Here is a 27,643-nt window from a genome sequence, read left to right as displayed (position 1 = left end):
GAACAGAGGTCTGTCCGCCGTCAGCCTGCCCTTAAAGCCCGGGGTCTCCGGGCCCCCGAGGACGGGGAGCCCAGCACCAGCTCTGTCTCCGGCAAGCACAGGTGGGCCCAGATGTTTCTCGGGAAAGGCCTCGGGCCGCGCTGGATCCCTGGGGGACGGTCCGAGAAGCCGGTCTCTCCCGCCGTCACAAACACTCCGTTCCCGGTTCCTTGGCTTCCCCAGTCCTGGGGGCCGAGGCGGGGTCCCCGAGGGCGTTGGAGGTGACCGTGGCGGGACGCAGACAGCAGCGTGGACGCCGTGGGAAGGCCCAGCGGACTTCTCGGGTCTGAAGTCCAACCCTTTGGCCAAGGTGCGGGGGGAAGCAGACGCCGGCTGTCCAGCCGCCCTTCTCCGTGTCGCCCCAGCTTTCGGGACCCTGGGCTTCCGTGAGGTGCCAGGTAGAGTCCCGTCCGCATGAGGCCAGCATCGGGGCGGCTGCCAGAGCGGGACCACGCGTGGGGAGCGTCTCAGCTGCGACGGAGGCGCTCCCAGCGGCCCCCTCGGCCCCGAGGACCTCGGGGAGTGTGGCAGTTCCCACCCTCCCACCAGGAGTAGCTTCTTAGTCACGAAGTCTGCCCAGCCCTCCCCTCCCCTTTAGTCCTTGGGGACAGCAGTGGCCTGGGATCCAACAGGGCCCCACCAGGCGCTGCCGCCTCCCCCCCAGCTGGGTGACCTGCTTCCGAGCCTGCGTCCGTGGTGAGCCCCTGTCTCAGGGTGACTTCCTGTGGCACAGGGTGTCGGGGATAGAAGGGGGTATCCCGCCTGGGCCGTGTGCAGGTGGGCAGCACTCGGGAGGGGGTGGGGAGCGCAGAAGTCACCTCGGCCCAAGTCGCCGAGCGAACAGCTCGTCACTCAGCGGCTGGTCATGCACGGCCAGGCTGGGGCTCCTCTCCGCCGGGCTCCCTGGCCGTCAGGTCATACGGCGGCAGAACCCCTCCTCCAAGGAGCCCGCAGACTACGGGTCTGGAATGCCCAGCTCCGCACTTGGCTCTCGTAACGGGGCTCGTCCGCTACGGACACGGGGCAGAAGGTGCCAGCCGTGTGTGACCACGCTCGCGCCACCTCCGCAGCGGCCCGGCCCCTGCAGCTCCGTCCCCGTCCGGCAGCGAGGGGGCGCGGGCGGGCGGACGAGCACAGCGGAGCCCGGGTCGCCGGTGTGAAGAACGACCGCGCTCTCCGGTCACACTCAAGCAGGTGGAACGTTGCCCCACCTGGAAGGGACCACGACGCCCAGGGCAACCCCGCGAGAGGAGCCCTGCCCCACGCTGCCCCGCGCTGCCCCCGGCTCTGTACCTGCCCCGCTCCTCCTCACCCTCGGCTTCGCACCGGCCCAGTGCTTGGCCCCCTGAGGGTTTCCTGGGGTGTGGGGGGGCAAAGCTTCCCGGGGGGGGGGCAATCTCTCTCCTGTCTGCCGGGCATGAGCAGCAGAAATGTGACACGCGTCCCCTCATGGTGGGGAAGATGGGGTCCGGGCCAGGGCGCGTGCAAGTCAGTCCACCCAGAGCTCCGTCTACACCCGCACGCTGAGAGCTCCCACTGTGTCCCCTCCTAACCGCACAGCCCCACCTGCAGCGCAGACCTCTTGAGCCCGTGTCTACACGTGAATGACAATTCTCGGAATAGGAATATTCCCACATTCTCCCAAAATGTGCTGTGGTGGAAATATTTCTGAAGGTGGCGTGAGTTTGAAGTTAGGGCCTTTGGGAACCAGGAGGGGCCTGGACTCACTTCTCTCTCCTTTTTTTTTTTTTTTTTAGATAATATTTATTTATTTGAGAGAGAGAAAGTACAAGCAGAGGGAGCAGCAGAGGCAGAGGGAGAAGCAGGCTTCCTGCTGAGCAGAGAGCCCAATGTGGGGTTCGATCCCAGGACCCTGGGATCATGACCCGAGCCGAAGGCAGACGCTTCACCGACTGAGCGCCTCGGGCGCCCCTCGCTTCCCTCTCCTGGATGGCCAGCTTTCCACGAGCTTCAGGTCCTGGACGGGCCTCTGGGGACGTGGAGGGTAGAGCTCCCCTCGCGGACCCTCCTGCCCCCCCGCGGCCCCCTTACCAAGCCTGCAGGATACTCCTGACCATCCCACGTCTCAGAAAGGGAATACATGTTTAGGGACATAAGTAGACTTCTTTACAGACACAAAATTTTAAAAGCATATAAAATATAAAAAATATATAAATTTTAGATCCAACAATCTCTACATCGCCTTTCCAAACCTCAGAGAGCGTGCGGCAGATCACCTCTCCTTTCTGCCAAAGGATCAGCGAAACAGAATGTTTTCTGCGGACAGGGGAAATATTTTGAGCCCCGAATGACGACTGTCTCACGTTCGCTCCTTGCTGGTGGCCAGGAGCATGGAGCCCCCTCGGGACGAGTTTCGCCAGAATTTGTTTCTCGCGTCACATTTGCCGTCACGTGAGAATCCGGACCGTTAAAATTCCAGTTCAAGTCTTTATCGCGAAGCTAGATCTACATAAATCTTAAAATTTCTTGACCCATTTTCTGCACCCTCTTCCACCGAGTGTGGTTTGGATAAGATGTGTGAGGAAGACCGAGCACGCGGACCAGCCCAGGCCTGGGCCGTGGACGCGGCGGCGGGCAGCCCCACAGCATCCAGTAGCTGCTTCCCAAGATGAAGTCCCAGAGAGGCTGTGGCAGACACAGGCAGCTGCCCGGACGCCCACGGGCCGAGCCCCAGCCCGAAGGACACTCCCGGGCCGCAGTCATGCCCTGCATGGGGGCAGCCCACGCAAAGTGGCCCCTAGGCAGGGCTGCGGAAGCTGGGCCACTCACCTCCCCTGGGGCAATGCCCATTGTGTCCACAGCACGTCCCCCCAACCAGCCCTGCATCTCGGAGGGCCCCGCACGGAGCCCCCACACACCCTTCTTGTGTGGAGGGACGCCTCCTGTCCCGGGGCTCCTCGGGTCGGGGGCGTCTGACTGCTACTGGCCTTTGTCCCTTTTGCCTTTTCTCAACATTTTTCCCACCTTGGAAGGGCCCCCCCACCCATCCTGGCCCCGTGCCCCCAGTCCCACCACCGCCCAGCGCCACCCCCACGTGCCAGCAGGCCTCCCGGGCAGAGGACAGGAGCCAACTTGCCAACAGCACCCACTAAGGGGCTTCAGCCACCCGTCTTCTCCCAGGAATCAGAGCGAGAAAACCACGTTCCCCTCCACTCTTGATTTGGAAACCATCCCGATCCCTCTCGAATAAATGTGAGGTGACGTGTTCTCGTCTCACAACATAGGACGGACGCACAGGGTCCTCCGGAACCACGGCATCTCAGGGGGCTTTTGCTGGGCTCTCGGGTCGGAGGCCACCTTGTAAACAGGCCATCCCGGTGTCATGCCGGCCCCTGAAATGGCAAGTGACACGCTGGGAAAAATTCATGCCGATTCTAAGAACCTGACACTCAAGAAGTAAAACTGAACGAAGCCATTAAAGCCATTCCCGAGGTGACGGCTTTTTACAGTTGTCTGGGAGAAAGAGGATTTCCAAAGATGGGCTGCAGCGGGCCAAGCCCCCATCCCTGGCTCGGGGAGGGACCTGCGTGCCACATCCGTCACCCCGCACACTAAATACGTCACCCAAGTTCTGTGCATAGGAAAGCCAAAACGCCCATGACCTCGGAATGAGAAGGGCATGAGAGAGGTCAGCGGGAACGGTAAGACAGCCGGGCACGTCCCCACGGCTCCCCACAGCCTGAGAACGGGAGTCCGTCTGGCCACCTGCTGCCACCCCCACCCGCTCCCCAGGGGACACACGGGCCGACCTCATTCTTCCCAGCAAGCCGCGTGCCCACAGCGACGTCACGGACCCTGCTGGCGGTCCCGGACGGTCCTTTGTGTTGACGAGCCAGGAACAGTCTTGGTAGAGATGCCCCTGGAGGCATTGTGTGAGCGCGACCTCCAGTCAGATTCTCAGCTTCGCACAGATGGGGACGCAGCAGGGTGACGGGGTCTCCGGGGTCTCCGGGGACGGTCCAGCTTCCTTGAGTCGGGGGCGCCTCTCATTTGCGTTTACGAGAGCATCAGAACTCTGTGAAGGGAAACAGACCCTCTCAGGACAGGAGAGGATGTTTGTTTGTTTGTTTGTTTGTTTTTAAAGACTGATTGATTGATTTGAGAGAGCGGGTGCAAGGGGAGAAGGGGCGGACGGAGAGGAAGAGAGACGCTCCAGCAGCCTCCAAGCTGCTCACGGAGCCCGACGTGGGGCCGGATCCCGCCCTAACGTCAGGACCTGAGCTGAAACCAAGAGTTGGTCGTTGAGCTGACTGAGCCCCCTGGGCGCCCCACCAGGACGGTTTCGATAAAAAACAGATGCGTCTTCTCATCCTTCCCATGAAGAAGCTGCCGTGCACAAGAGGCACAGCTTCCAGAAGCTGAAGATACACGTAGTGCACGCAAGTGCGTGTGTATATGCATGTGGGGGTGTGCACACGTGTGCATGCATGTATGCGGGGGCTATGCATGTGTGTGGGCATGCATGTGTGGGTGGGTATTGCGTGTGGGTGCATACATGTGTGTTATGTGCATGGGGTAGACGTACAAGTTGGGGGTTGTACATGTGTATGCGTGTTAGTGTGTGCATACATGAATGTGCGCGTGTGGGTGTGCATGTGTGTGTGGGTGCATGCATGCATGCGTGTGGGTGTGGGGGGGTGCGTGCGTGCATGTACGTGCATGTGTGAGGGTGTGCATACCTGTTTGTTCATGTGGGTGTGTGCGTGTGTATGCATGTGTGTGTTGGTGCACACATGCGTGTGGGTGGGAGTACATGTGTGTGCATGCGTTGGTGCGTGCACATATTGCGGGGTGTACACGTGCATGCATGTGGGGGTGTGGGTGCATGTATGCATCTGTGGGTGTGTGCATGCGGGGGCATGCGTGCGTGTATGTGTGGGGGTGTATGTGCATGTACGTGTGTTGTGTGTGCCTGCATGCATTGGTGTGTGTGTGCACGTATGTGCATGCGTGGGTGTGTGCATGCATGTGCGTGGCTGGTTGTATGGAGGTGTGCGGGTGTGCATGCACGTGGGGGTGCAGAAGCATGCAGGCATGCGTGTGTGGCTGGCTGTGTGCCTGCTGGGCGTGCGCACGTGGGGAAGATCCCTGCGTATTTGAAGGCTGTGCTCCAGACAGACATGGAGAAATGCTCTCCCTTTGAAGAGACTGTCTCTTCCCACCACACGGTTGGCTTCTGATTTCCTCCAATGGACTCCCGTCCCCCTCGTGCCTTACGCAGTTCCCATATTTTGAAACTTAGCCATCGACAGGTGAGCGCTGATGAAATCCTGGCGTGGTGAAAGCCGCCCCGGGCCTCGTCCCAGAGCCAGAGCCCGTACTGGGAAACCCTGTGGATCTGGCCGCACACACATTCACAACTGGTGCGTCACAAGCAGGAGCTTAATTCCAAAGTTAAAAGATGAAATGAAACATCAATGTGATGCACGCGAGTGCCCGGGAGAGATGGGCTAAAGCCCTTCACGGACAGAGCTCTGGGGTCAGAGGACGACACAGAGCCCAGGAGGAAAACACAACACGCACAGGGACGTGTACGGGCAAGCTTCCCAACAGCCACGAGTGAAGTCGAGATGCTCAACGTCTCCAGCAGCCAAAGGCACGGAATCAAAGCAACAAAAGGCCTGTTCTCGGAGATCACACGGAACATGCAGTGTGGCCAGGAGGAGACAAGGGGCTGCGGGGACACAGTGGGGGACACGGCACCAGTTGGCGCCTCTGGAGGGCACCTTGGCAAAATGCACGGTAGTCACCCCACAGTGTCTTGTTTCTGGAATTTATTCAGGCAACTTCCAATGACACACAGCAGCCGCCACCTCACTTCCCGTGGCGGCCCCGGTCCGGACGCAAGTGACCCTCCTTCGGACGGATGCCCGGGCCCCACAGTGGCCTCCCGCTGCGCCATGCACCTGCGCCCCTCACCTCCCTCCTCCCACCATGTGGGCCTCTCGTCCTCGCATGGCCTCCAAGAAGGGTGAGCCCAGGGTAATGTGGCATCTGGAGAGTGAGACCACAGCCAGGTGACTTTATCATGGGGCGCGGTTACTGTGGCCCTATTTTACTATTAGCTGCGTCCTCATCCCCTTCCTGTGCCTCGTGTGCAAGCTGGCCTCGACCGCGGCTATGGCCGTGCGGGAGAGGACGGAGTCCGTATAGGGCTTGGCACTCTCCATGGTTTGAGGCGGTCGCTGGGGGTCTTGGAACGGATCCCCCACGGATAAGGGGCGGGGGGGCAGGGCTACCTTATCATCGGAGATGTTCATCACGGTGCCGTTAAAAACCGTAAAGAAACATGGCACAGTAGTTCCGGTCCGTATCTCTGCTAGGTTATTAATGAGATGCGTCTTCTCAAACTCCTCGTGATGAACGTCTATTGCTCTCACGGTGAAAACTGTGGTTTATTAAAGGAACTCACGGAAGCATGACAACAATGCTTTCATGGCCCCCAAACTCCCCAGACCTGCAAGATTAGAACTGCCCCCCTCCTTCTTACTACCTGTGAGAAAAAGCCTCTGGTTCTCATCCTGTCAAACCTATGGAACTCACTAGACAGGAAAGGAACCCCAGCACCCCCCACCAGAGGCATCTGGGCGGAGGCCAAGGAGGCCAGTGGGGACATCCAGACAGACAGTCACCATGCCTTCTTTTCATCTGCTTCTGTCACCAGCCGGGCTCCAGCGCTCGGGCCCTGGGACCCCCAGCAGCCCCCACAACACTCAGGCTGTGAGCAGGGGCATCTGAGCCAGGAGGTCCTGTGGCCTGGGAAGAGAGCGGGAGCAGAACCTGACCTACCCCCGGGGGCGCTTCTGAAGACCAGCTCCCCTCCCGTCTGCAAACGGACCATCAGCGATGTCTCTTCCACATGCCTTTGCCCTTTTGAAACAGCTGCTGGTCTCTGCACAAACCCAGCCACGCACTGCCCACCCCCCGCCCCAAGGCCAGAACCCCAGCCCCACAGGCCAGGCCCAGGGCTCGCACTCCCAGGTGCTCAGAGACCGGCTCCGGAGGGGCTGAGCCATGCTTGCCTTGCGGACTCCTACCTGCCCCGCTTCCCTGGGCGGGTTACTGGCCCGGCCTCAGCTTTCTGGGGTTCCCGATCTCTTTCGGGTGAGAGCAGGCGCCACAGCTAAGGGCACAGGCGGCTGGCGGCCTGGGCAGCTTCGCTGCAGAGAAAGCCGGCCCTGGAGCAGGCAGCCTGGGCGACGTGGGCTTGGGGGGGCCGAGGTGGGGCGGCTTCCAGGGCCCCGGCAGGCTCAGCCCGGAGCTCAGGGCACACTCCGGCGCGGGGGGGCAGGAGGGCCGCGCGGCGGGCTCGGCGCCAGGCACACAGTGGCCACTCGCGGAGGAACTTCTAGTAACACCGCAGCGGGTCATCGCAGCACCGACGTCAGGACGGACCGCCCCTCCGGGTCCCCACCTTCCAGCACTCACTGGGCGCGCGCACACCCCCGCCCCGCGCCGCGCCGGCACCCCAGGGACAGGGCGGCCCCCAGCGCCGGCCCCGCCTCCGGCAGGGCGGGCGGGGGGCCACACGTCAGCCACCCCGAACTCCCGGCGCGGGGGCGTCCCGGGCCCGAGCGAGCGTGGGCGCGCGGGGCGGGACGCAGTGGGGGGAGCGGGGGGCGCGCGGGGCCGGACGCCGCGCGGGGGGCGGGGGCGAGGGCGGGGGCGAGGGCGGGGGCGCCCCGCAGCCGGCCGGCAGGTGGGCGCGCGCTCGCGGGCGGGGGTCCGGCGGGCCGCGCGCCTCCCCCGGAACTCGGCCGTGCCATTCCCATGATGCCCAGCCACCGGGCACGGCTTCCGGAGCGCGGCCGCCGGTAGGTCCGGGGAGGGGGCGCCGCCGCCGCCGCCGCCCGCCCCGCCCCCCGGCCCCGCGCCCGCCCGCCCGCCGCCGGCCCGGCCCTCCCCTCCCCTCCCCACTCCGCCCTCCCCTCCCTCCCCGGGGCGCGCGCGCGCGAGCGGCGGGCCGGGGGCGGCGGCGGGCCGGGGCGGGGCGAGCGCGGCCGGGCCGGGGGGCGGGCGCGCCGGGGCCGCCGCCTGGCCGGGGCGGGGGGAGCGCCCCCCAGGCGGCCCCGCGTCCCTCGGAGGCCGCGGCGCGGGGCGGGCGAGCCCAGGTGCGCGCAGGTGAGGCCCGGCGGCCGGCGCTTCCGGCCTGGCCCGGCTCCCCACCCCGAGCGCGGCCGCCGGCCCGTCCCTCCGGCGGAAAGGCGGCTCCGCCCCGCGCCCGGCCGCGGCTTCCGGGAGGGTCGCGGGCCCCCGGCCGGCCTCTGGCCCCTGCGGCCCCCGGCGCCCGGGTCCCCGCGCATCCCCGGCGCCGAGCGCACCTGGCCGGGCGCCCCGGGGACGGGGGGGGTGGTGGGAGGGCCGGGCCGGCAGGGAGGTCTCCCCCGCGCCCCCAGTCACAAGCGGAGGCCTGGCAGCTTCGCCCGGGGAGGGGTCGAGGCGACCCTGTGGAGCCTCAGCTCCCGGCAGGCCCACGCCCACTTCGGGCTCTGGCCATCCCTTGGGGCCTGGTACCCTGCCCGTCCTCTCCCGCACCCGGGGGTAGGGAGCTGCCGCCCGAGAGGGAAGACCAGGAGCTGAACCGCTTTTGGGTGAGCCGAGAGATGCATCTGAGGACATTCGGTGCAGGGATCCAGCCTGTGCGGGTGACGAGCCCAGGCGAGAGTCGGTCCTCCCTGGGGTTTGGTGTGGAGACTCAGGAGGTGTCCGGGTGCCCTCCACTGCTTTTTCAACGTCGGCACCACCAGGCTTTGGAGTGCAGGGCTGGGTGCCCCCACAGCCTCCGTGCACACCTGGTCCGGGGGTCTGGGGGTACAGGGCGGCCCTTGACAAAGCCGGAGCCCCGAGCCGCAGCTCACAGTTCTCTCCAAGTATAGTTTTGGGGAGTTTTTCAGAATGATTCATCTTACGTAGTTGATTGTTTTAAAGCCACAAGCTGTCGCTGGAGATTCCCTCTGAATTTTTCACCTCAGTCTTGCACAAGGGGATTTGACAATTCAGAACTTTGCTCACTGGGAGCCCCGGGGGAGTTCGGGGAACATGGTTAGTGGAGACCAGCCTTCTCCCCTCCCACCCCGCGACTTTGCTGCTAGTATAGGACTTGCAGCAGACCAGCGCCTTTCCGTTCATCCCTGGGCCCGTTTTTTTTTTTAAATCGTGTTATTCCTACTTAAGGAGTTAACATTCTTGGTTTAGACTTCACAGACCAAGGCCGACGCGAACGTCTCGGAATCTCGGTCATTCTGCCAAGGCAGCTCGAACGATGAGCGCAGCAGCTTGGGCACAGGTCCCCCGGGCCAGTGCAGAGACCCTCTCCTGACCCTTGTCATCCCCGCTGCTCTGTGACTGGGGGACCTCCCCGGAGAGTGACGTCCCAGGAGAGGCCATGGGCCGCGGTGGGACCCCGAGTCTCACAGTGGGCAGGCACCTTCACGTGCTTCCTCCGGCACCCGAGCTGTGGTCCCCGATAGTTGTGAATTCGCGACGATTAAAGGTCTTTGGTCTGAGGATTAAGTTTTTCCAAACTTGAATTTCAAACCCTTAAATTCATGCTCTTTCTTTCCAAAAAAAAAAAATCTTTATTAGCTGAACCGTCAGCCTCTGAAGCAGATGATTCTGGCTTTCTGGACCCTGGCAGTCCGAAGTCTATTTCAAAAGTGGGCAAAGGATGCTGGGGGTTAGGGAGAATGAAGACGATAAAATCCCTGAAATGCTTTGCAAACGTTGGCTGCGATGTCGTCCCCCTAAAAGGGGCCTTGAGAATTTCAAGGAATTGCCATAAATGCTTTTACATGACCGTGTCGCTCTTTGCCCTGAATCCACGGCAGCAAAGAGCGTGCGTCTGGATTCTCAGTGCCCTCTGGCTAATCGCCGGTGGCACCTGCGTGGGCATGTCTGTGCCCAGGTGGCCGGCCACGCTCTCTCGGAAAGGACCGAGTGTGTAGATACAAGATGATGTGCTCGTTGGGACAGAAGCTCCCGGAGGAGGAGGACCCGTGTCGAAAGCAAAGCCGATGGGCAGGCCCGCTCCAGCCCACCCGGTGAGGTTGCAAGGGCGGTGGCAGCCCAGCGTGGCACTGTTATGGGGTGGCGATCGTTTCCCTGTGCCTGCAGGGGCTTCAGAGCTGGTCTCCTGCATCCCACCTGCTCCACGTTCCCATTTTGGGGAGGGGGTGCGGGTGCTCAGGAGAGGCAGGAGCAACAGGTTAGGAAGGAATGGTGATGTGACGCCTCGTACTTTCTAAGTGACCCTTCACCGAGCACGCGGCGCTCCCCTCTGCAGCGGCGGTCCCTGACCTCTAACGGAAAGGCTGTGTGCGAGCACGCCTTGCCAATGTTCCCAGGACCAGCCCAAAGCCACCTTCGGCCCGAGGTGCGGGGCCCGGAGTACCCAGACAGGATGGAAAAGGGCACAGGACCGTGTCCGGGGTCGCTTCTCTGCTGATTAGCCAGGCACAGCAGTCCGGGCCCATGAGACTGCCTGACAGATACATGTCTGACTTTTTAAATAAAAAGGCTTTAACGCGAGTGACTCGGGACGTTCGGGGCAATCGTTTTTTAATGGCTCACCTCACGTCACTTTTTGTTTCAGGAGCTTGTTTGTCGCGTCAAGAATGGAACAACCCCACGAAGCCTCGCTGCGCTTCGAGTCTTGTGGCCCTTCTTTGTGACCCGAGAAGGAGCACGTGCGGACCTGATCGTGCGGCACCTCCCAACGGCCTCGGCTGTACCAGACCCCATTTCCCTTACAGAGAAGATGGATGGCCCGAGCAGGAGCACGGGCCTGGAGGGGACACTGGCGTGCCGTCCTGCGTGAACACGGCGCCCGTGGCTCAGAGCGGTCCCGCACTCAGTCTCCATAGCCGGCCTCCCCCCGCCGCAGAGCACATCCAGGCCAGGAAGCATGAGTGACCCACCCGGCACCCTCAGCTCGCCTGGCGTCGGCCTCTGACCCGGCCCTCTGGACTCTGGCCCGGCGGGCAGTTCCCCTGTGGCCGCGTGGCCCAGCAGAATGGCATCCTACCAGCGTCCTCTCTTTCCACCCAGGTTGTGAAAGGGGCAGAAAAATAAAGACCCACCACTCCGCACGCCCCTCCCCGTCTGCTAGAATGTTTCTCATGAACGCCCCTCCTGTGGTCGCTCTCCAGTCCAAATGGGAGGCCTTCGGCACACCAGGAAGCTTTAGGTTTCCTGGGTGCTTCTCGGAGCCGAAGGAGGGCGTCTCGAGAGCTTCGGTGAGTGCCCAAGTGCAGATGGTCATCAGCACGCTCCAGGGCGACCAGGCTGCTCTGGGCATGAGCGATGAGCTTGCTGTGCACAGAAGCCAGAGGGCAGAGAAAGGCCAGGACGCCAGGCTGGCCGCCACCCCCACATTTGCTGCCTGTGGTCTCGGCACTGATTTTGTTCCTTTGAGGGAGGAGGAAGCCGCGGACTTTGGCCCCTTGGTGCTGGAATCGGACAGCGACGACTCTGTGGACCGGGACATCGAGGAAGCGATCCAGGAGTACCTGAAGGCCAAGAGCGGGGCCGCCCAGCCGCCCGGGGCCACGGAGGGGGGCAGGCGGCCCAAACCAGAAGTTCCTCTGAGTAGCACCCTGATTGCCCCGTGTCCCCCGAAGTTGGCACCCAGCCCAGGAGGCACCCCTGGCAGCCGCGCGGGAGCCGACCGAGACCGGGGCTCCGCCTCCCCGGTTAGCGTTAGCAGCGACGACTCCTTCGAGCAGAGCATCCAGGCAGAGATCGAACAGTTTCTGATCGAGAAAAGACAACACGAGACCCCAAGATGTGATGTTTCTGTGGACGCAAAACCAGACCCCAGCAATAATGCGGTCAGATCAGCATTTAGATCCGGCAAGGAGCCGACGGTCAAGACGCATCGGCAGGAAGTGATGGGGGCCTGCAAGGACTTTCTCTTCCGGAAACCTCCCAGGCTGGCCAAGGTGAGCGCACGGCCCCGAGGCCTCAGGTCCAAGGCCACTGCCGAGCCAGAGAGCGCGGACCCCCGCCCTGCAGAAGCAGCCCAGAGTAAAGGTGCGGTCAGGAGGAGCGCCGGCCCTGGGCGGAGGCCCAAGCGAGCCAAGAGCGCAGCCCTGGTGTCCAAGGCGTCCGGCTCCAGCAGCGATGATGGCATTGAGGAGGCCATCCAGCTGTACCAGCTGGAGAAGAGGAAGGAGGCGGGCGGAGACCCCCTGCTGGTTGGGCAGGGGAAGGAGCCCGACCCTCCCGCACGCAGCACAGGCCACGCCACAAAAGGTGCCTTGCCTGAAACCCGCAGGAAATCACCAGGCAGGAAGAAGCCCATGGCCCCAAAGGCCGTGGACCTCAGCCCAGGGGGCCCTGACCCTGCCCACACCTCCAAGCCACCCAGAGATCCCAGAGCTGCTGAAACCGAGCTTGCGGAACGGCCGCCATGCCGGGCAGACACGTCCGCTGAGCTGATGTGTGCCGAAGCAATCTTGGACATTTCCAAAACCATCCTGCCGGCCCCCGCGGCGGGCAGTGAGAGACCCCTGCCCGCCAGCCCACTCTCCTGCCCCCTGACCGTGCCTTCCCGCTGTGATGGGGACAGCAGCTCCGTGGACAGCAATGACAGCATAGAGCAGGAAATCCGGACGTTCCTGGCCCTGAAGGCACGGTCGGGAGCGTGGCTGGCCCGAGCGGGGAGCTGCCCGCTGACCACTGTGGGCCCAGCACCGCCGCCTGGCCCTAGGGTCCCCAGCTCTCAAACGCTGGGCCTGTCGCTGAGCTGCAAAAGGAAACGCAGAGGAGGCAGCCACGCCGGGCCACTGTCCACACCCAAGAAAGCAAGAGAGATGGCACAGGAGGGCGCCCTGGATCCCGACCACGGCCCAGTGAGCGCACGGCCCGGCCAGGCCCCCAGGGCAGAAGGCCAGACCAAGGGTCAGCCCCTGCCCTGCAGGCCGCGTGAGCTGGGCGACCAGCACGGTAGCCCCGACGCCGGGGGCAGCGTGTGGCCCGGCCACGGGAACGAGGCCCCAGCGAGGAGCGCTGGTGAGCGGGGCAGCTCTGAGGACAAGAGCAGCTCCCTGGACAGTGACGAGGACCTGGACTCCGCCATCAAGGACCTCCTGCGGTCCAGGCGGAGGCTCAGGAAGAGGTGGAGGGACCCCAGGGCGGCACGCAAGAGAAAGGTTAGGTTCAGCGCCACCGAGCCCCGGTCCTTGCATGAACTCGGCGGCTTCCGGAGAGACTGGACAGACAGGAGCCCCCATCTGCTGCAAAGCTGCCTCTCGAAGCCCAAAAGAGACAGCAGGGAGAACCTGGGGAAAAAGGCTCTGAGCGTCTCCTGCAGAGACCCGGAGAGAACCGGGGCAGACGGCGCGGGCCCCGGCGATGTGCCCCCGGCCCTCCCGCTCCGGAGAAAGGCGTCTGAAGGGAATCTGTTCTTCCGTGAAGCCGCCACCTGCGAACTTCAAGATGCAGCCCCCGGCCCCCAGCCTCTGCCCGAGGACAGCAGCTCTGTGGACAGTGATGACAGCATCGAGCTGGAGATCAGGAAGTTCTTGGCCGAAAAGGCCAAGGAGTCCGGGAGTGGCTCAGAAGCCCCAGGAGGGGGCCCAGCCGCCCCAGGGACGGGGAGTGTGCCCAGGCCGGAGCTGCCGTGCAGGAAGGGGCCGGCGCCCGCCCTGGCCCCTCATCCCGGTGTGTGCACGCGGAGCCAGCGGGGCAGGGGCGGTTCTCAACCGGCCGGAGGCCCGGCGGGTGCGGGGAGAGCCTTCGTTCCAGGCGGGAGGAGCGGCCCTCGAACAGAGCAGGCCTGCCTCCCCAGAGCCGTGGCCAGGCACACCAGCACGGCGGGGGCCCTGTCTGCCAAAGGGTCGGCTGCTGGCCGGCGACTGGTTTGCACCCACAAAGATCAGAGCCCGAGGGGGACCGAGCGTGCCAGGGAACGTGCTCTCGGCTCACTGCCTGCTCGAGCTGAAGCGGGCACCCGGGCAGAAAGCCCCGGTGTGGCCTTTGCTCTGACGACCCAGGGCCAGAGCCCACGGACTCGGAAGCCGGGAGCAGATGTGCTAGGGAGCCCGCAGGCCAGCCTCGCCCTCCCGTGGGCCAACTTCGCCCACCAGAGTCGGCTGCAGAGCACTTGGGCGCTGAGCCCAGAAGGCAGAGAGGCTGTGTGGAGAGGGGGCCTCGGCGGCCAGAGAGAGCAGGGGCCGGAGGGCCAGGACCCCAAGAAAGGCCTGCCTTTCACCGGCTTCTCCTCGCTGCTGTCCACACAGCTGTTCCACTTTGGAAAGAGCGTCTCCTGGGGCGGCAAGCAGGCCGGCGTCTTCAGCCCGTCCCTGAGTCTGCCCCTGCAGGGCCCGGCCTTCTCAGCCTTCAGAGAGACCCCAGCCGGCCACAGCCCCGTGTTTGGAAGCTCGCCCCTGCTCTCAAAGAAAGAGGGGGGACACTGGCCCGGCCGGAAGTCCCAGGCGGCGTGCGGTCTGCACGCCAGGAGGGACTCGGGCTCTGAGGAGGACGTTCTAGACCTGAGGTACAGGCGGGGGGCCGTCGGTGGAGGCAGCGAGGCCCAGGAGGCCTTGGGGAGTGACTCTAGCGAGCTCAGTGACACCTCCGTGGAGGAGGGCGGTGGCCCAGGGGCCAAGAGCAAAGCCCTCCAGCCATGAGGCCGCTCGCTGGCTCCGTCTTCCCGGGAAGCAGACAGACCCGCTTGTGCCCGTGCGTGTGCGTGTGACACTCACCACCCCGGGACGGAACCCGGAGGCCGCTCTGCGCCACCCTGTACATACTCCGTCCACTGGGAGCGATGGTGTTATTTAACGGATGTGTCCTGGAATATATGATTTTTGTAGCTTTTTTGTAAATTATTTAAAGTGCTGTAAAAAATATTTTTGGAAAATAACCGTTGTTCGATTTTGTAGGGCGGGCCTCGCCGCGGCTTTCCATGACGTCCGGGCGAGCATGGGACGAGCGGACGTGGAACCATCGTAGCCAGGGGTGACGCGCCCTGACTCTGATAGTTCAGGGCAGTTGCGGCTGGGAAGGGCTGGCTGCACCCGGGAAGGTAGCAGTCGCCCCCGGCCCGCCCTGAGAGTCACAAAGGCGCCCGCAGAAGTCTCCGCCGGGAAGCTGCTGGACAGCACTTGTGACATGAGGGCCCCTGGGCCCACGAGGCCAGAGTGAGGCCTCTGGACTCTACGCCTGTGGCCTCGATTGGAAAACATGTCAAAGCACAAAGGCCAGTGAGCGCACGACTGGCCGTCCCCTGTTGCATGTGGAAATGCCACGTGAGGCCTCGGCGGCACACGTGGTCCACACCCGAGCCCGTGGTGTTTCACGCCCAGCCCTGTGCGACCCCTGCGTGATTCTAGCAGCTCAATAAAGCTCTTTTTCTATGGGAGCCACTGTTCTCCAGTCTTAGTCACAGCTCCGAAGGGTAATAGACAACGTGTGTCTCAATGTCCTCCTCTTGGCCCCGGCACTGGAACACACAAGGCTCGAGCCACTCGGCTGGTTCTGGTGCCCAACCCTGCAAGCGCCCGGCACAAGGCCCGGCACCCTCCCGGGATCGGGGCCTCATCAAGGTGGGCTCACACCACCCAGCAGACATGCCTGGTGGCTTTCCCAGGGCCAACCTTCCCGGGGGTGGGGGGGTGGAGGGTGACCAGGGCCTGGCCCTGCGCGGTGCGTGGTCACGAGCAGGGCACCGGCCTCAGGGTGTGTTTGAGCCAAGCTGCGTTGCCTTGCTGGGTGGAGAGGAGCGGGGCTCCCCCTGCCTTCTGCTCAGAGGCAACCCACGGGGCGCGCGCTCAGCGGTCACGGCGGTGCCGTGCAGCCGTCCAGCAAACTTCCCGGCAGTGACCCTGGTCTTCACGGCTCTCCACTGCCGTTTGGCTGTGATGGACTTGGAGCAAGGTTGACTTTGCAGCTCGGTTTAGCCGGCGTTGAACACACGAGTGACTCTCCTGGGATTTAGCCGCACGGCACCCCCGCACCACGCCTGCCCGGGACGCGTGCGGGCGCCTTTGCCAGCGCCTGTCCGGTTCTTACTCACTTAGGTGCTTCTGGGGGAAAACACTTCAATTTGTGTAATCCATGCTTTAAATTTAATTTTTAAAGAGTGGTCTTCACACTTCAAAACAAAAATCCACTTGTTTTGTACATAAGAACCGGGTTTTTAAAAACGCTAATAAATCAAACACTGCTCACGAATCGGCTTTCGAAGCTTGTCTTCCCTGGACTGGCCTTTGTGGGGTGATGTCAAGGGGGCCCACCTGTGCATTAGCCCTGGGCGCTCCTCGCCCCTGCTGGGTCTCCCCCAGACCTGGCCCCCTTTGCAGTTGCCTCCTTCCTGCCTCCTGGGTTCCCGTGACCCCCACGGGGCCGACCCCCATGCTACGTAGTTCCTGGGCAGTGCGGGCCCATCCCCGGGACCCCCCACACACTCCTGCTTCTGCGCCCCCACCCCAGATCACCTCTGGCGCATGCTGGGTTCAGCCCAGGGGTGCCCCGCAGCCTCTGGAAGGAGGGCTGCGGCAGGGGGAGCAAGGGGAGCCTGGCGCCACGGCTCCAGGGAGCTGCAACTTCCGACCCCAGGGGCTCGCCCTCCCACGCAGTCCGAGGGATGATGCGTTACCAAGTCAAACCCCCCACCCCCCTCCCGGGAAGGAGGAGTCGTCTGTGAGTCCGGGGCTACAGGTTCCTTCATTTAATGCAAAGAAGGGGAAAGGCCTGATTTTCCTGTAGGGCATCCTGGGACTCACTGCGTCTTTCCGTCTTTCCGTCTTTCCGGAAAGAATGGGCACAGGTGGCTGGGAGGCGGGAGGGGAGGGGGCCCTGGCGGTTAAGGTGGGATGTGCACCTGCCGGGGGAGGGTCTTAAACAGACAAGGCGCCGGATCTGACTTGTCAGCAGGTTTTCCCAAGCTGAAACACACCTGCGCAGGGGAGCCAGGCGTTTAAGTCGCTAGCCCCTTCCGTGCCCCTGCGAAGACAGGAAGGTCACCGCGCCTCGATTCCCCGTCCCTCCCAATGAATGGAAGGGCCTGGCTCGGGGCCCCACCGTGGACGTCTGCAAACCACAGCCACCGCTGCTCTGGGCAAGGCCGACGGGGGGGGGGGGGGGGCAGTTTATCTGCAGGATCTGTGGGGCTTCCGCTTCTCCATGCTCTCGACAGAGAGATGCTCCCCAGTGTTGACAAATTTCTTATCTCTTTGGAACCGCTTATTCCGAGTGACTTTAACTGAAAGGCGGAAAGCCGCTGGGGACGAGTCTACAGTGTCCGTACGAACACGCGTCCGGTGTCCCGAGTCACCGTTTCCACCCACCCACGGCCGCACCGGGGGACCGGTCAGTGAGGCCTTCAGAAGCCCTGTTTCTCGGGGTTTCATCTCGTGGTGGGAAAAATCGGCCCCGCACGGCCAGGCCTCCTCGGGGGTTGAGACCGCCTCTCCTGGCCGCGCCATCGGCAGATGCTGTGCCCCCCGCTCTGCTAACTGTTCTGACCGCGGCGAGAACTTCGAGACATCAGGACCCACATCAGAGTGGCGGGGTCCCTCCCCCCGCAGCACCCCCCGGGGAGTTAAGCTGACCGGGAACCCAGGGCGCCTTCCTGCCACCCTCCACGAGCCCGCCCACCCACACACCCTTCTTCCCGCTCCACGCATCAAGATTCCAGGCGGAAAACATGCTAAAATGGCCAGGGTCCAAAGCCCGCAGCCGCACCTCCCGGGGCACATCCCAGGTGGGCTCCAACCCAGGGGCTGCAGGGCTGGGGCTCGCCCTAGAGGATGATGTCAAAATCCTCCAAAACCCTAGTGGGCAGATGGGATCAGGGCCACTGCCTCGGCCGCAGGACGCGGACACTGGGAGCCCGAGCTGGAGACGCTCCTGGTCCTTCGGGAAGACAGGCATGTATGTTCTATCAAAGGTACTTCTGTTTTCCATACCCAGACATTTGTTCTATGTAGAGGATCCCGTTAAGGACACCAGAATAGGGGGCACCTGAGTGGCTCAGATGGTTAAGCGCCTGCCTTTGGCTCAGGTCATGATCCTGGCGTCCTGGGATCGAGCCCCACATGGGGCTCCCTGCTCAGAAGGGAGCCTATTTCTCCCTCTCCCTCTGCCCTCCCTGCTCATGCTCTCTCTCTCTCTCAAATTTAAAAAAAAAAAAAAAAAAAGGACACCAGAATCGGGCTTTACCTCCTTAGCAGGGGTGCTGGGATCGAGTCCTGCATCGGGCTCCCTGGTCGGTAGGAAGCCTGTTTCTCCCTCTCCCACTCCCTCTGCTTGTGTTCCCTCTCTCAGTGTGTCTCTCCCCGTCAAAAAAATAAAATGTTTTTTAAAAAAAGAGTGTTTGCTTTTCTGTGGAAACCATTTCCATCCCAAATTGGACATTAAGAGTATTGCCGAAATGTTTATGTTTGCATGTTAATAATAAAAAGATTTTAATGAAAAAAATAAGCAGGCACAAGGTTTAATCTCTTCCCACTTTCATGGGACAAAAATTTTCGTGGATGGGTTGTCATCCGTGGTAGGGAACAATGACATCACCAGGAGCCCGTGCTTCCCAGGCTTCCCACGACGAACACACCCCACTCTCAGGAAGGGAGGGAGCGGGGTCTGAAACGTAAGACACCGGCCCAGAAAAACTCTCCTCCTGGAGAACCCGCTCCCTACATCCTAGCAAACGTGGGTCAGGAACCAAGGAGAGAAGTGTGTTCCCTGCCTGCTGGTTTTTTAACTTTGTACTGAAAACTGGAAGTGAACCCCCAGAGAGAAGTCCCACGTACACATCACCACCTCCACGGATCTGGCCTCCCAGGCCTGCCCCTCAGTGGCTGCGGGGCATTCGCCAGGACTCCAAGCTGGCCACCCTGGGTCGGGGACAGTGACGGCACTCCTGTGGGTCTTCCCCACGCAGTCTCTGTCCTCGCCCCAGGCCCCCAAGCGGGGCACCCAACCCTCCCGCTGTAGCCTCCCAGAGTTGGTGCGGATTTCTGCCAGGGAGCTTTGGAACCGAAACCCACTCCATCATTTGTCATGAGTATAAGACGGCTCCCAGGAAAGACACAGGGAGGGCTACCCAGGCCTTCCCGGCATCAGGCCACGCGGGGCCCAGGACGCCGACGGTCCTGCTCCCTGATTACCGGTGAGTCAGGAATTCAGGATGTGGCAACATTTTTAATGAAAAGTCAAGCCATTAGCATCTTTTCCAACTTAGACACAAAACAGAACAAACAGGGCCTGACAGCCCCGTCTACATGTTTTTCTAATCTAAAGAGAAAAAACGTTTTCAGGGAAAGCAGTGAAGTCTGTCCTTCTACAACTGGGCAGATGATGAGAGAGCAGGGGTGACACTTCCGACCCCCCGCCGGGGTCAGGAGGCCGGCCAGTCGCAGATGGACGGCTTGTTGACGTTGTAACTGGGATGGAAGTTGAACCGGTCAAAGGGGGTGATATAGTTGTCAGGACCCGTCACAATGCTCTTCTCCATGTAGACATTGAACGTATTGTTCCGGAACATTCCACCAGCTGCAAGTTGTCTGGAAAATTTATTCGAATTTGGATAAAATACTTTCTGGAAGTGAAAAGGGACACTCGGATTAACGGGGTGTTGGAACCCCTGAGTAGTCAGCCAACAGGCATTTCTGGAAGTAAGAATCTGCAAGAAAATGTCATCTCTGTTCCTAGGAAGCAGAGAAGCCAGGGTCAGGGGGCGTGGCCTAGTTCACCCCGGACCATCCTGGTTTATACCGGAGGTCTGGGAATAATCACTGACAGTGCCTGTGTTCCCCCTGGGCAGACAGAAGGATGCCCTGCCCCACGTGACCCCCAGGGTCCTGCTCCTACCAACCAGAGAAGTGACCGGACTTCTCTGAACGTCAGTGTTCTCTTCTGTAAGAGCCACCCGCGAGTCTCAACCCTGACTGCAGGGTCGAATCCCTTTAGGGCTTTAAAACATCTCTGATGCCCCTACCCCACCAGCCCAGGGGCCTGGAGAGGCACTGCCCTTGTGGACTGAGGCCCCAAAATGGGAGTCGCTACTGTCCTGGGTGTCCAGGGGATGCCCATGCCCGTCCACTGGCCCTCCACCTGGCCCAGGAGGGGCCTCAGGAGGATTTTAGAAGGGGGTTCTAGACCTCCAGACTGTGAAGTCGACCTCAAAAAGGGGGACGGGGAGTCCGCAAAGGTGCACAGGTCCCCACGTCCACCATGTGCCTTGGGCTTGTGCAACCAGGGATATGGGCCAGTACTGCCTCTTAAGGTCACAGGTTAATTAAAATCAAGTATTATTCCAGAAAGAAAGCAGCTTTTCTCTTCTTGACCTCAGAACTCACTGCCCTAAGGTGCCAGAGGTCGTGGTGCCTGAGTGTGACCAGGGCCAGTCTCCTGGGACGGCTTCACCAGTCTGCACGCACCTTTTTGATCCTTAAAAGCTTTCACTGCCGAAGCCACTTGCTCACTTATTTCTCCCCTGCCCTGCTTGGAAAGGATGGGATGTGCCCCTCCCTCTTTGGGATGCTGGGACGTGGGGCCCCTTCCCACCCCCCCTTCATGGTGTGTTGCCCTCCCCAGAAATCCGGGGGGGGGGGCAGCCTCCTCCTGGCGAGGCTCCGGGGACCCACAGGCTTCCCACGAACCGGCATCTCGTGCACGGTGGGGGCTCTGCTCCCGTAGGCGTCGTTACTGGTCCTGTACACCGAGACGGCCTTCTTGGTCCTGGTGGGTGAGAAACAGCCTGTTTCGGTCGCGCTAGCGACGCCCAGACCGGAGCTCTGCTGGGCGGGCCACAGGGCGGCCCTGCGGCTGTGCACGTGGGCTCCCGCGGGGCTCGGCTCAGCCTCCCCTGCTCGAGGCCACCCCAGCTCTTCCCCAGGGGGCCAAAGCCCCAGAGACCTCCCGGAAGGAAAGCGCAGCCCCCGACCCTGCGGCCGTCCACTTCCGAGCGTCTGGGGAATCGCGCCCACGGCCTCTCACGCCCACAGAGTTTACCGGAGGGGCTGAGTCCCGGGTCAGCTCCGCCTTAGGCCACCGGCCCTTGGGCGAGACGCTGTCCTTCCGCGCCCCAGCGGCCTCTCTCGGAAAACACGGATGAGGAGGGGACTGGGTGCGGGAGCGCAGGGCGGGGGCGGGGCGGCTCACCGCCGCGCGGTCTGAGGTTTGCAGGGGACAGCGGGGGGCCGCCGAGTCCCCGTCCGCAGAGGCTCCGGCGGTCTAGACGCAGGCGGCCGATCCCCGCACAAAAGCGCGGCGCTGGGCCCAGTCGCGGGGGGCGGGGCTTGCGGCCACCCTTGCCCCGGGGCGCCCCCACCCCGACCCCGCTGGGGCGGCCGCAGCTTCGGGCACTTTCTCGCTCACTGGGTGCTAACAGCTGAGCCCCCTGTGACTTGGGCTCCAGGACAGGCTGGGGACCTGGGGACGCCCGCGTCCAGGCTGGCGAGCGGAGCGTCCGCCCGAGCCCCTGCGAGGTCAGGCGGGCCCTGACGGGACCCCGTCCTCACCCGTAGCCCCGAAACCACGCCGGGTTGTTGAACCTGGCCGGCAGGTCGTCGTCCACGCGGTAGCAGTCGCTGGTCCTCTGCGGGGGCGTGGGGGCGGGGGGGCCCGGGGCCGGGGTCGGGAGGGCCGGGGGGGCCGGGGCCGGGGGCTCCGCCGCCGCCGCGCACGCTCGCGGGCTCGCCTGGGCCATGCGCCTGCGCTCGGGGCTGCGGCGGGAGACGTCGGGAGGCGGTGCGGCGTCCCGTTGCCAGGCGACGGCTGGGTCACGTGACCCCGGCGGCCCGGCCTTAAAGGCGCCGCGCCGGGAGGCGGTGGGGGGTGGGGGCGACGCCCGCGTTCCTTGCCGTCCCCTCTCTGCAGGGGGGCCCCGGGCCTCGCGCTTCACCCGCGAAAGGCCCAGCGCCAGCTCCGCGCGGCCGCTCACTGCGCGCCTGGGCGCCGCGGGCCCGGAGTCTTCATGCGGACTCCGGGCGCGCCCCGTCCCACGGGACGCTCCCCGGGGCAGCGGCCGGCCGTGCCGGACGGTCCGGAGGTGCGAGGGCGCGGCGGCCGGCGCGCGGCCGAGCTGCAGGGGCTCCTCCGGGACGGCAGGCGGCGCTGCGCCGAGCAGCCGGGGAGCGGCGGCGACGAAGGCGCGTCCCGGCCCGTCCGCCCTCCGCGCCATGGCGCCCGCGGCTCCTCGGCTGCTCGGCGCGGGTGAGTGCGCGCGGGCCCCGCGGGCGCGGGCGGGAGGCCGGGCGGGGGTCCCGGGGCGGCGCGGGCGTCCCCGCGGCAGGGGGGCGGCGGGACCCGCGGGGACCCCGGCCGGGCGCGCGCCTCCAGCCCGCTCTCTCCCCAGGTGTCTGGTTCCGGCCGCTGCGGCCGCGCCTGCTGCCGAGCGCGACCCCGGGGCGACCCCGGCCGGGCGGCAGGACCCTGGCGAGCGCCGCGACCTCCGCCGTCAGCGCGCCCGACGGCAGCACCGGTAATGCCGGCCCCGCCCCGAACTCGGGGAAACCGTCCGCCAGCGGGAGGCCCGGGGCCCCGGCTTTCGTCGTGACGCCCCGGGGAGCGGTGCGGGCCGGAAAGAAGGGGCAGCCGGCCTCCCTCTCTTGGCCCGGCAGCCCCGCATGGTCCGCGCGGGGGTCACCCGCACCGAAGCGGCGCTGCCCTGCCCCCCCGCACCCTGCTGGGTGGCACCCCTGGGGTGGGTGGGAGGAGGGAGACATTACCACGTGGCTTGGGTCCTTGGGAGGTGACCGCTGAGTCCTCCCTGACTTCTGATGGGGGGACCGTCCTCTGGTGGCTGGGGGGAGTCGGAAGGACCTCGGAAACCAGCGGGGCCCCTCCTTTCTGGGTGGAGACTGGACCGGGATTCCCCAGGAGCAAAGCGAGGGTCAGACCCTGGCTCCGGGCCGGTCTCCCCAGAGGACCCATCTGCCGGGCTCCACTGCCCCTCCCCACCCCCATGTTGCTCCGCTCTGCCTGGGGAGTTGGGGGCCCACAGGCCACGGCATCCTCTCCCCCCACCCCAGATGTCAGCGACAGGATCCTCAGTGAGCCCCTCAAGCACTCTGACTTCTTCAACGTCAAGGAGTTGTTCTCTGTGAGAAGTCTCTTCGACGCCCGCGTGCACCTGGGCCACAAAGCAGGCTGTCGGCACAGGTAGCGGACTCCCCAGGCCGGGTATGGCGGAGCCCACGGATCTGGGCAGGACGGTGAGCGGCACAGCAGGAGGCCCTCCCGCCTCGGGATCCTTGGGGTCCACAGTCCCCGTTCCGGTGGCATGGAGCGGGCTGAGCGCCGTCCCGTTGATGGGTCGCCGAGCCCCGGGGAGAAGTGTTCATCCTCCGACTCCGCTCTGGTCCCCGTGCCAGACTTCGTACCTCTGAGGCTCCCGGCCCTAGCAGAGCAGACCCATTGCTGGCAGCTCCTGGGAGCAGGGGTCAGGGGACAGGGGGGCTCCAGGGTTGCAGAGAAGAGTCTCACTGGGATGGACGCGTTGAGGATGTTTTGGAGGGTTGGGGAGGCCAGGGAGGGAGGTACTCAGAGACATCTAGGGGGACGGTGATGGGACCCAGCTCCCCGGGGCAGAGGAGCTCGACCCAACCCCCATCCCACCCCCACTGCCTCTTGGCTGTCCCTGGACAGGGGTCTGCACCGCTGGCAAGGTGGCGGGTTTGCAGATTGTGCCAGTTCCGGGTTTAGCGGATCCCGGAGGGCACGGGCCTCTCAGCCCCAGGGTTGGCCACAGAGGGCCCCTGGGGCCACTGGCCGGGGTTGGCCGTGCACACGTCGCCCACTCTTGCGTGGGTGGGGTCTCCGGCAGGTTTATGGAGCCCTACGTCTTTGGGAGCCGCCTCGGCCAGGACATCATCGACCTGGAACAGACAGCCGTGCTCCTGCAGCTGGCCTTGAACTTCACGGCCCACGTGGCCTATCGCAAGGGCATCATCTTGTTCGTGGGCCGCAACCGGCAGTTCTCGCACCTGATTGAGACCACAGCCCGGGCCTGCGGCGAGTACGCGCACACGCGCTACTTCAAGGGCGGCCTGCTGACCAACGCCCCGCTCCTCCTGGGTCCCGGGGTCCGCCTGCCGGACCTCATCATCTTCCTGCACACGCTCAACAACGTCTTTGAGCCTCACGTCGCTGTGAGAGATGCGGCCAAGATGCACATCCCCACGGTGGGCATCGTGGACACCAACTGTAACCCCTGCCTCATCACCTACCCCGTCCCGGGCAACGACGACTCGCCCCCAGCCATCCAGCTTTTCTGCAGGCTCTTCCAGACCACGATCCACCGCGCCAAGGAGAAGCGGAGGCAGATGGAGGCCCTGTATCGTCTGCAGGGCCCGGTGGAGCAGGGGGCCGGGGGCCAGGGGCCGGCTGCACCTCCTCTGGGAGCCTAGGCCGGGCTGGACCTGGGTCCCTCCACACACCCACTCCTCACCTGAGGGAGAGCCGCAGCCCAGCCTGCCGCTACGCCCCTTCCCTGGCCCTGGTCTCTAGCAGGTTCCGTGTGGCTCAAGGCATCGCTTGGGTCCCTGCTGTTGGTAACCGTTCCCGGCAGCTGCCCCCCACCCCCACCCCAGGGCCCCGCTCCAGACCTGCGGGGCCCGGCGGAGGCACACAGAGCAGGCAGCCGGTCCCGAGAGGACCCGTCAGGAAACGTGCTTGTCGTGGAGTCTGAAAAGCCTCACTCGCACCTTGCATTTGGTCCTCTTCGCTTTTCGTTCCCCGCCAGTGGACGCCAGGGCCGGGCTGCTTTGTCACGTGAGGCCTCAGGGCGAGGCCCCCAGAGAATCTCCTCTGGGCTGGGACAGGCCAGGCCAAGCAACAGAGTCATAGAAATAAAGCTTATGTCTGGACGAACGTGTCTCTGCACCTGTGGCTTCCACGGCGTGGCTTACATGCTTTTGCTCGTGGATATGGCATTGGTGACACCCCCGCAGGGCCCACAAAGCCCACAGGACTCTAGAGCTTCGTGTGTACAGGCCGCTCGGCACTTGGCGATGCCCAGGGATTTCTGGGGCGTTCGCTGCACCACCTGCCGCTCCTGGAATGAGGTGCTTGGCCCCCGTCCCTCCGAGCTCCCAAGAGGCTGGTTCTAAAGAGCCAAGACCCCTTGAAACCCAAACGCGATGCGAAACCATCCTGTGAATGGCAGTTCTGGGGCCTGTGCAAGACCCCCGCCCAAGGGGGACAGAGACCCATGCCAGGCTTCAGAAGCAGCCTGTGGAAGGAGGGGTGTCCCAGGCTGGCCCCCAAGCGGCTCAGATCTGGGTAGGACAGTGAGCGACACAGCAGGAGGCAAAACGCATGGGAGGTGGGATCGGCCCCCGTCCCGTCCTGGTTTAGGGGCTGGGGTAGGTGCGATGGTCCCTATCCTGTACCACCAGGGGAATGTGCTAACGGCTGGCCTGGCCCCGGCCCTCCTCTGTCCTCTGAGGGTCCCCGGAAGCTGCATGCTGAAAGCTGGTGGACACCAGCAGGGGTAACACCGGTTGTTACTGGTTACCGCCGTGTGCTGCTCCTGGGAGTACTGGGGGCGCAGCCGGGCAGGCAGGGCGGCCCCTGCTGAGTGAAGACCTAACGGGACGGGGAGACACAAGTGAGCGAGACACCTTCAGGGCATTGGGGACCCAAAGGCGCGGAGCAGGCTTCTGGGACAGACAGTGCGGCCACTCTAGGAAGATCAGGGAGGCCCCTGGGCCACTTCTAAACTGACCTATAGGGGTGACCCTGGTGGTGGGGGGACCTCCAAGCTTGCTACCCTGGTAATGAACCCCAGGAGAGCCCAAAGGAGTTGGTGAGTGTGTGCAAAGCCTGGGAGAGGCAGGGGACTGGCCTCCCCATGAGTAGAGAAAGGGGGGCCTCCACCCTCCCCACCCCCCAGGCTGCTGCAGTGTCTGACCTGTCCCTAGACCGGACCTCCCTGGGCCCTGGCAGGGCACCGTCCCGACCAGCGGCTCTCTTGGTGCTGATGGCAGCCACCAGAGCGAGAGCCTGGGAGAGCCAAGATCATGGATTCGTGACCACAGCGAGGTTGAGTGCCATGCCACCAATGAGGGACAGGAAGCACAGGGAATGTGGGTACAAGGGGTCTCCAGGACCGGGCGTGGGGAGCGCTGGAGGGGCTCCTGCCCCCAAGCCATCCAGGAGCCTCACCACACGGGGTTTCACAAGGGCTTTGCCCCTTAAGTAACCATAGTCTCAACCCTAGTCTGGGCTGCTCCCCTCACCCCCTGCCCCCGCTCCAGCCCCGGCCTCGGCAGGTGCACGATCATCCTTCACATCTGTGTAAGACGACACGGCCACGTACTCTGTTGCCCCTCAGGGTAAGGATGGGAATATTCGTGCAATTTCTGTTGTGGGACCGTCCCGCCTTTGTCCAAAGCTTAGCCCCGTTGTGAAAATGAGTGTGCCCTGACTGGGGACGGGAGCTGGAGATGCGGACGGCCCACGCCGACACCCCGAGGAATCTGGTGGAGCCAGGGTGGCGCCCTCTCCTGTGTCCCCTCTCCCAGTGCACCTGCACCTCCCACCAGAGCGACCCCCGCCACCGGTCCCGCACCTGCTGCTCCCAAAAGGTGAGCAGGGCCCCCCGCCCTGCACAGCGGCTCCCCTTCACCTGCAGGCTGTGTGTCTCGGGCCGGGCGCTTCCCCTCTCTGAGCCTCAGGTGTCCCGTGTGGACCCCGTGTGCCCCGAGGCCCGACCCCACACATGGGGTTGCTGTCGGGCCTGTTGCGACAGGTTCCCGACCCCCTGGCCAGCCCGTGGAGAGGGCTCCTCTCCGCCACCAACAAGCTCTCTGCCCCAAGCCTCGGTATCCTGTGTCTCGGCAAAAGCCGCTTTCCCCGCTGTGAGGGGGTTTCACATTCCATCTGGGGGTCCCATCCTGGCTGTAGCCAGAGCAGGGGTCCCTGGGGGCTGGCAGTGGGGCCCCGGACCCACTCAGAGACCTGTAGATGCTGTGGGGCTTCGTTCGCTCCGCACGTGGACAGGAAGCCCCAGCTGGACAGTCTGCCTAAGTCAGGGAACAGGGCAGACAGGTCTCCCTGCCCCGCGGGCCTCGGTTCCACGTGGGGGTCCACCAGGAACCCTAGACTAAAAAGCAGCGGTGGGGACAGGACACTCCGTGGGACGCACAGCTGGCCTTCTCTACATATGGATCTCTGTGCTCTCGTTGTCCGAAGGATGAGGGATCCTAGGACGGAGGAGAGCCCCTGCCTCCCAGGTGATGAGGGAATGCAGAGGACAGGTTGGGTGCAGAAGTGTGGGGCTGGGTCATGGTGCAGGTGCTGTGCAGGTCCCTTGTGCACACCTGGCCCTCTCGGGAGGGAGACCCGTGTGCCTGGTGCGCCTGTCCTCCACCTACCCCTGGAGGAGCAGCCAAGTTCAAGCATTCCCATGCCCAACCCTCAGAGACAGTTGGGAACCTGGGGTCTAGAGAGGCAGGGACTGGCCCAGGACAAATGAGGGGTACAGAGTCCAAGGAGCGGGGAAGCTCTCCAGTCCTAGGCCAGCTCCAACCCTCCCATGAGGGTCACTTTGGGGGTGAGAGCCCCTCAGATCCTCGGGGTAGCTCCCCACCCTGTCCCATGTGGGGACATGACCTTGGGCATCCCCAGACAT

The 27,643-nt window shown here is 63.8% G+C and overlaps 3 protein-coding genes and 1 long non-coding RNA gene across 5 annotated transcripts; 2 read left to right on the top strand and 2 right to left on the bottom strand.

Moving 5' to 3' along the window:
- Positions 1 to 1,795: 1,795 nt before the first annotated feature.
- Positions 1,796 to 7,451, bottom strand: LOC308353449. Its single transcript, XR_013967779.1, has 3 exons — positions 7,098 to 7,451; positions 3,810 to 4,075; positions 1,796 to 3,392 (listed from the first exon to the last, which is right to left on the bottom strand). It is a non-coding gene; the product is annotated as an uncharacterized lncRNA (long non-coding RNA).
- Positions 7,452 to 8,505: 1,054 nt separating this feature from the next.
- PPP1R26 (protein phosphatase 1 regulatory subunit 26) lies at positions 8,506 to 16,234 on the top strand. 2 transcript variants are annotated; one of them, XM_080820758.1, is made up of 3 exons: positions 8,506 to 10,100; positions 10,652 to 14,557; positions 14,946 to 16,234. In XM_080820758.1, exons 2-3 carry the CDS (start codon positions 11,169 to 11,171, stop codon positions 15,013 to 15,015), a joined length of 3,459 nt encoding a protein of 1,152 aa, XP_080676884.1. In that variant the 5' UTR covers positions 8,506 to 10,100; positions 10,652 to 11,168; the 3' UTR covers positions 15,016 to 16,234. The 2 variants fall into 2 exon arrangements, with proteins under 2 accessions (XP_080676884.1, XP_080676883.1); XM_080820757.1 differs by having other exon boundaries at positions 10,652 to 16,234.
- Positions 16,235 to 19,188: 2,954 nt separating this feature from the next.
- PIERCE1 (piercer of microtubule wall 1) lies at positions 19,189 to 21,715 on the bottom strand (the record flags this gene model as incomplete). Its single annotated transcript, XM_080820063.1, has 3 exons — positions 19,189 to 19,603; positions 20,667 to 20,745; positions 21,528 to 21,715. 3 exons carry the CDS (start codon positions 21,713 to 21,715, stop codon positions 19,403 to 19,405), a joined length of 468 nt encoding a protein of 155 aa, XP_080676189.1. The 3' UTR covers positions 19,189 to 19,402.
- Positions 21,716 to 22,104: 389 nt separating this feature from the next.
- On the top strand, positions 22,105 to 24,875 carry MRPS2 (mitochondrial ribosomal protein S2). The gene is made up of 4 exons (XM_080820062.1): positions 22,105 to 22,221; positions 22,364 to 22,489; positions 23,040 to 23,169; positions 23,834 to 24,875. Exons 1-4 carry the CDS (start codon positions 22,188 to 22,190, stop codon positions 24,414 to 24,416), a joined length of 873 nt encoding a protein of 290 aa, XP_080676188.1. The 5' UTR covers positions 22,105 to 22,187; the 3' UTR covers positions 24,417 to 24,875.
- Positions 24,876 to 27,643: the final 2,768 nt, after the last annotated feature.

Source organism: Martes martes (assembly GCF_963455335.1).
Source record: "Martes martes genome assembly, chromosome: 12".
In the NCBI taxonomy this organism is placed as follows: domain Eukaryota; kingdom Metazoa; phylum Chordata; class Mammalia; order Carnivora; family Mustelidae; genus Martes; species Martes martes.
The sequence above is the reverse complement of the archived record's forward strand: the minus strand, read 5'-3'. Positions and strand labels throughout refer to the sequence as shown.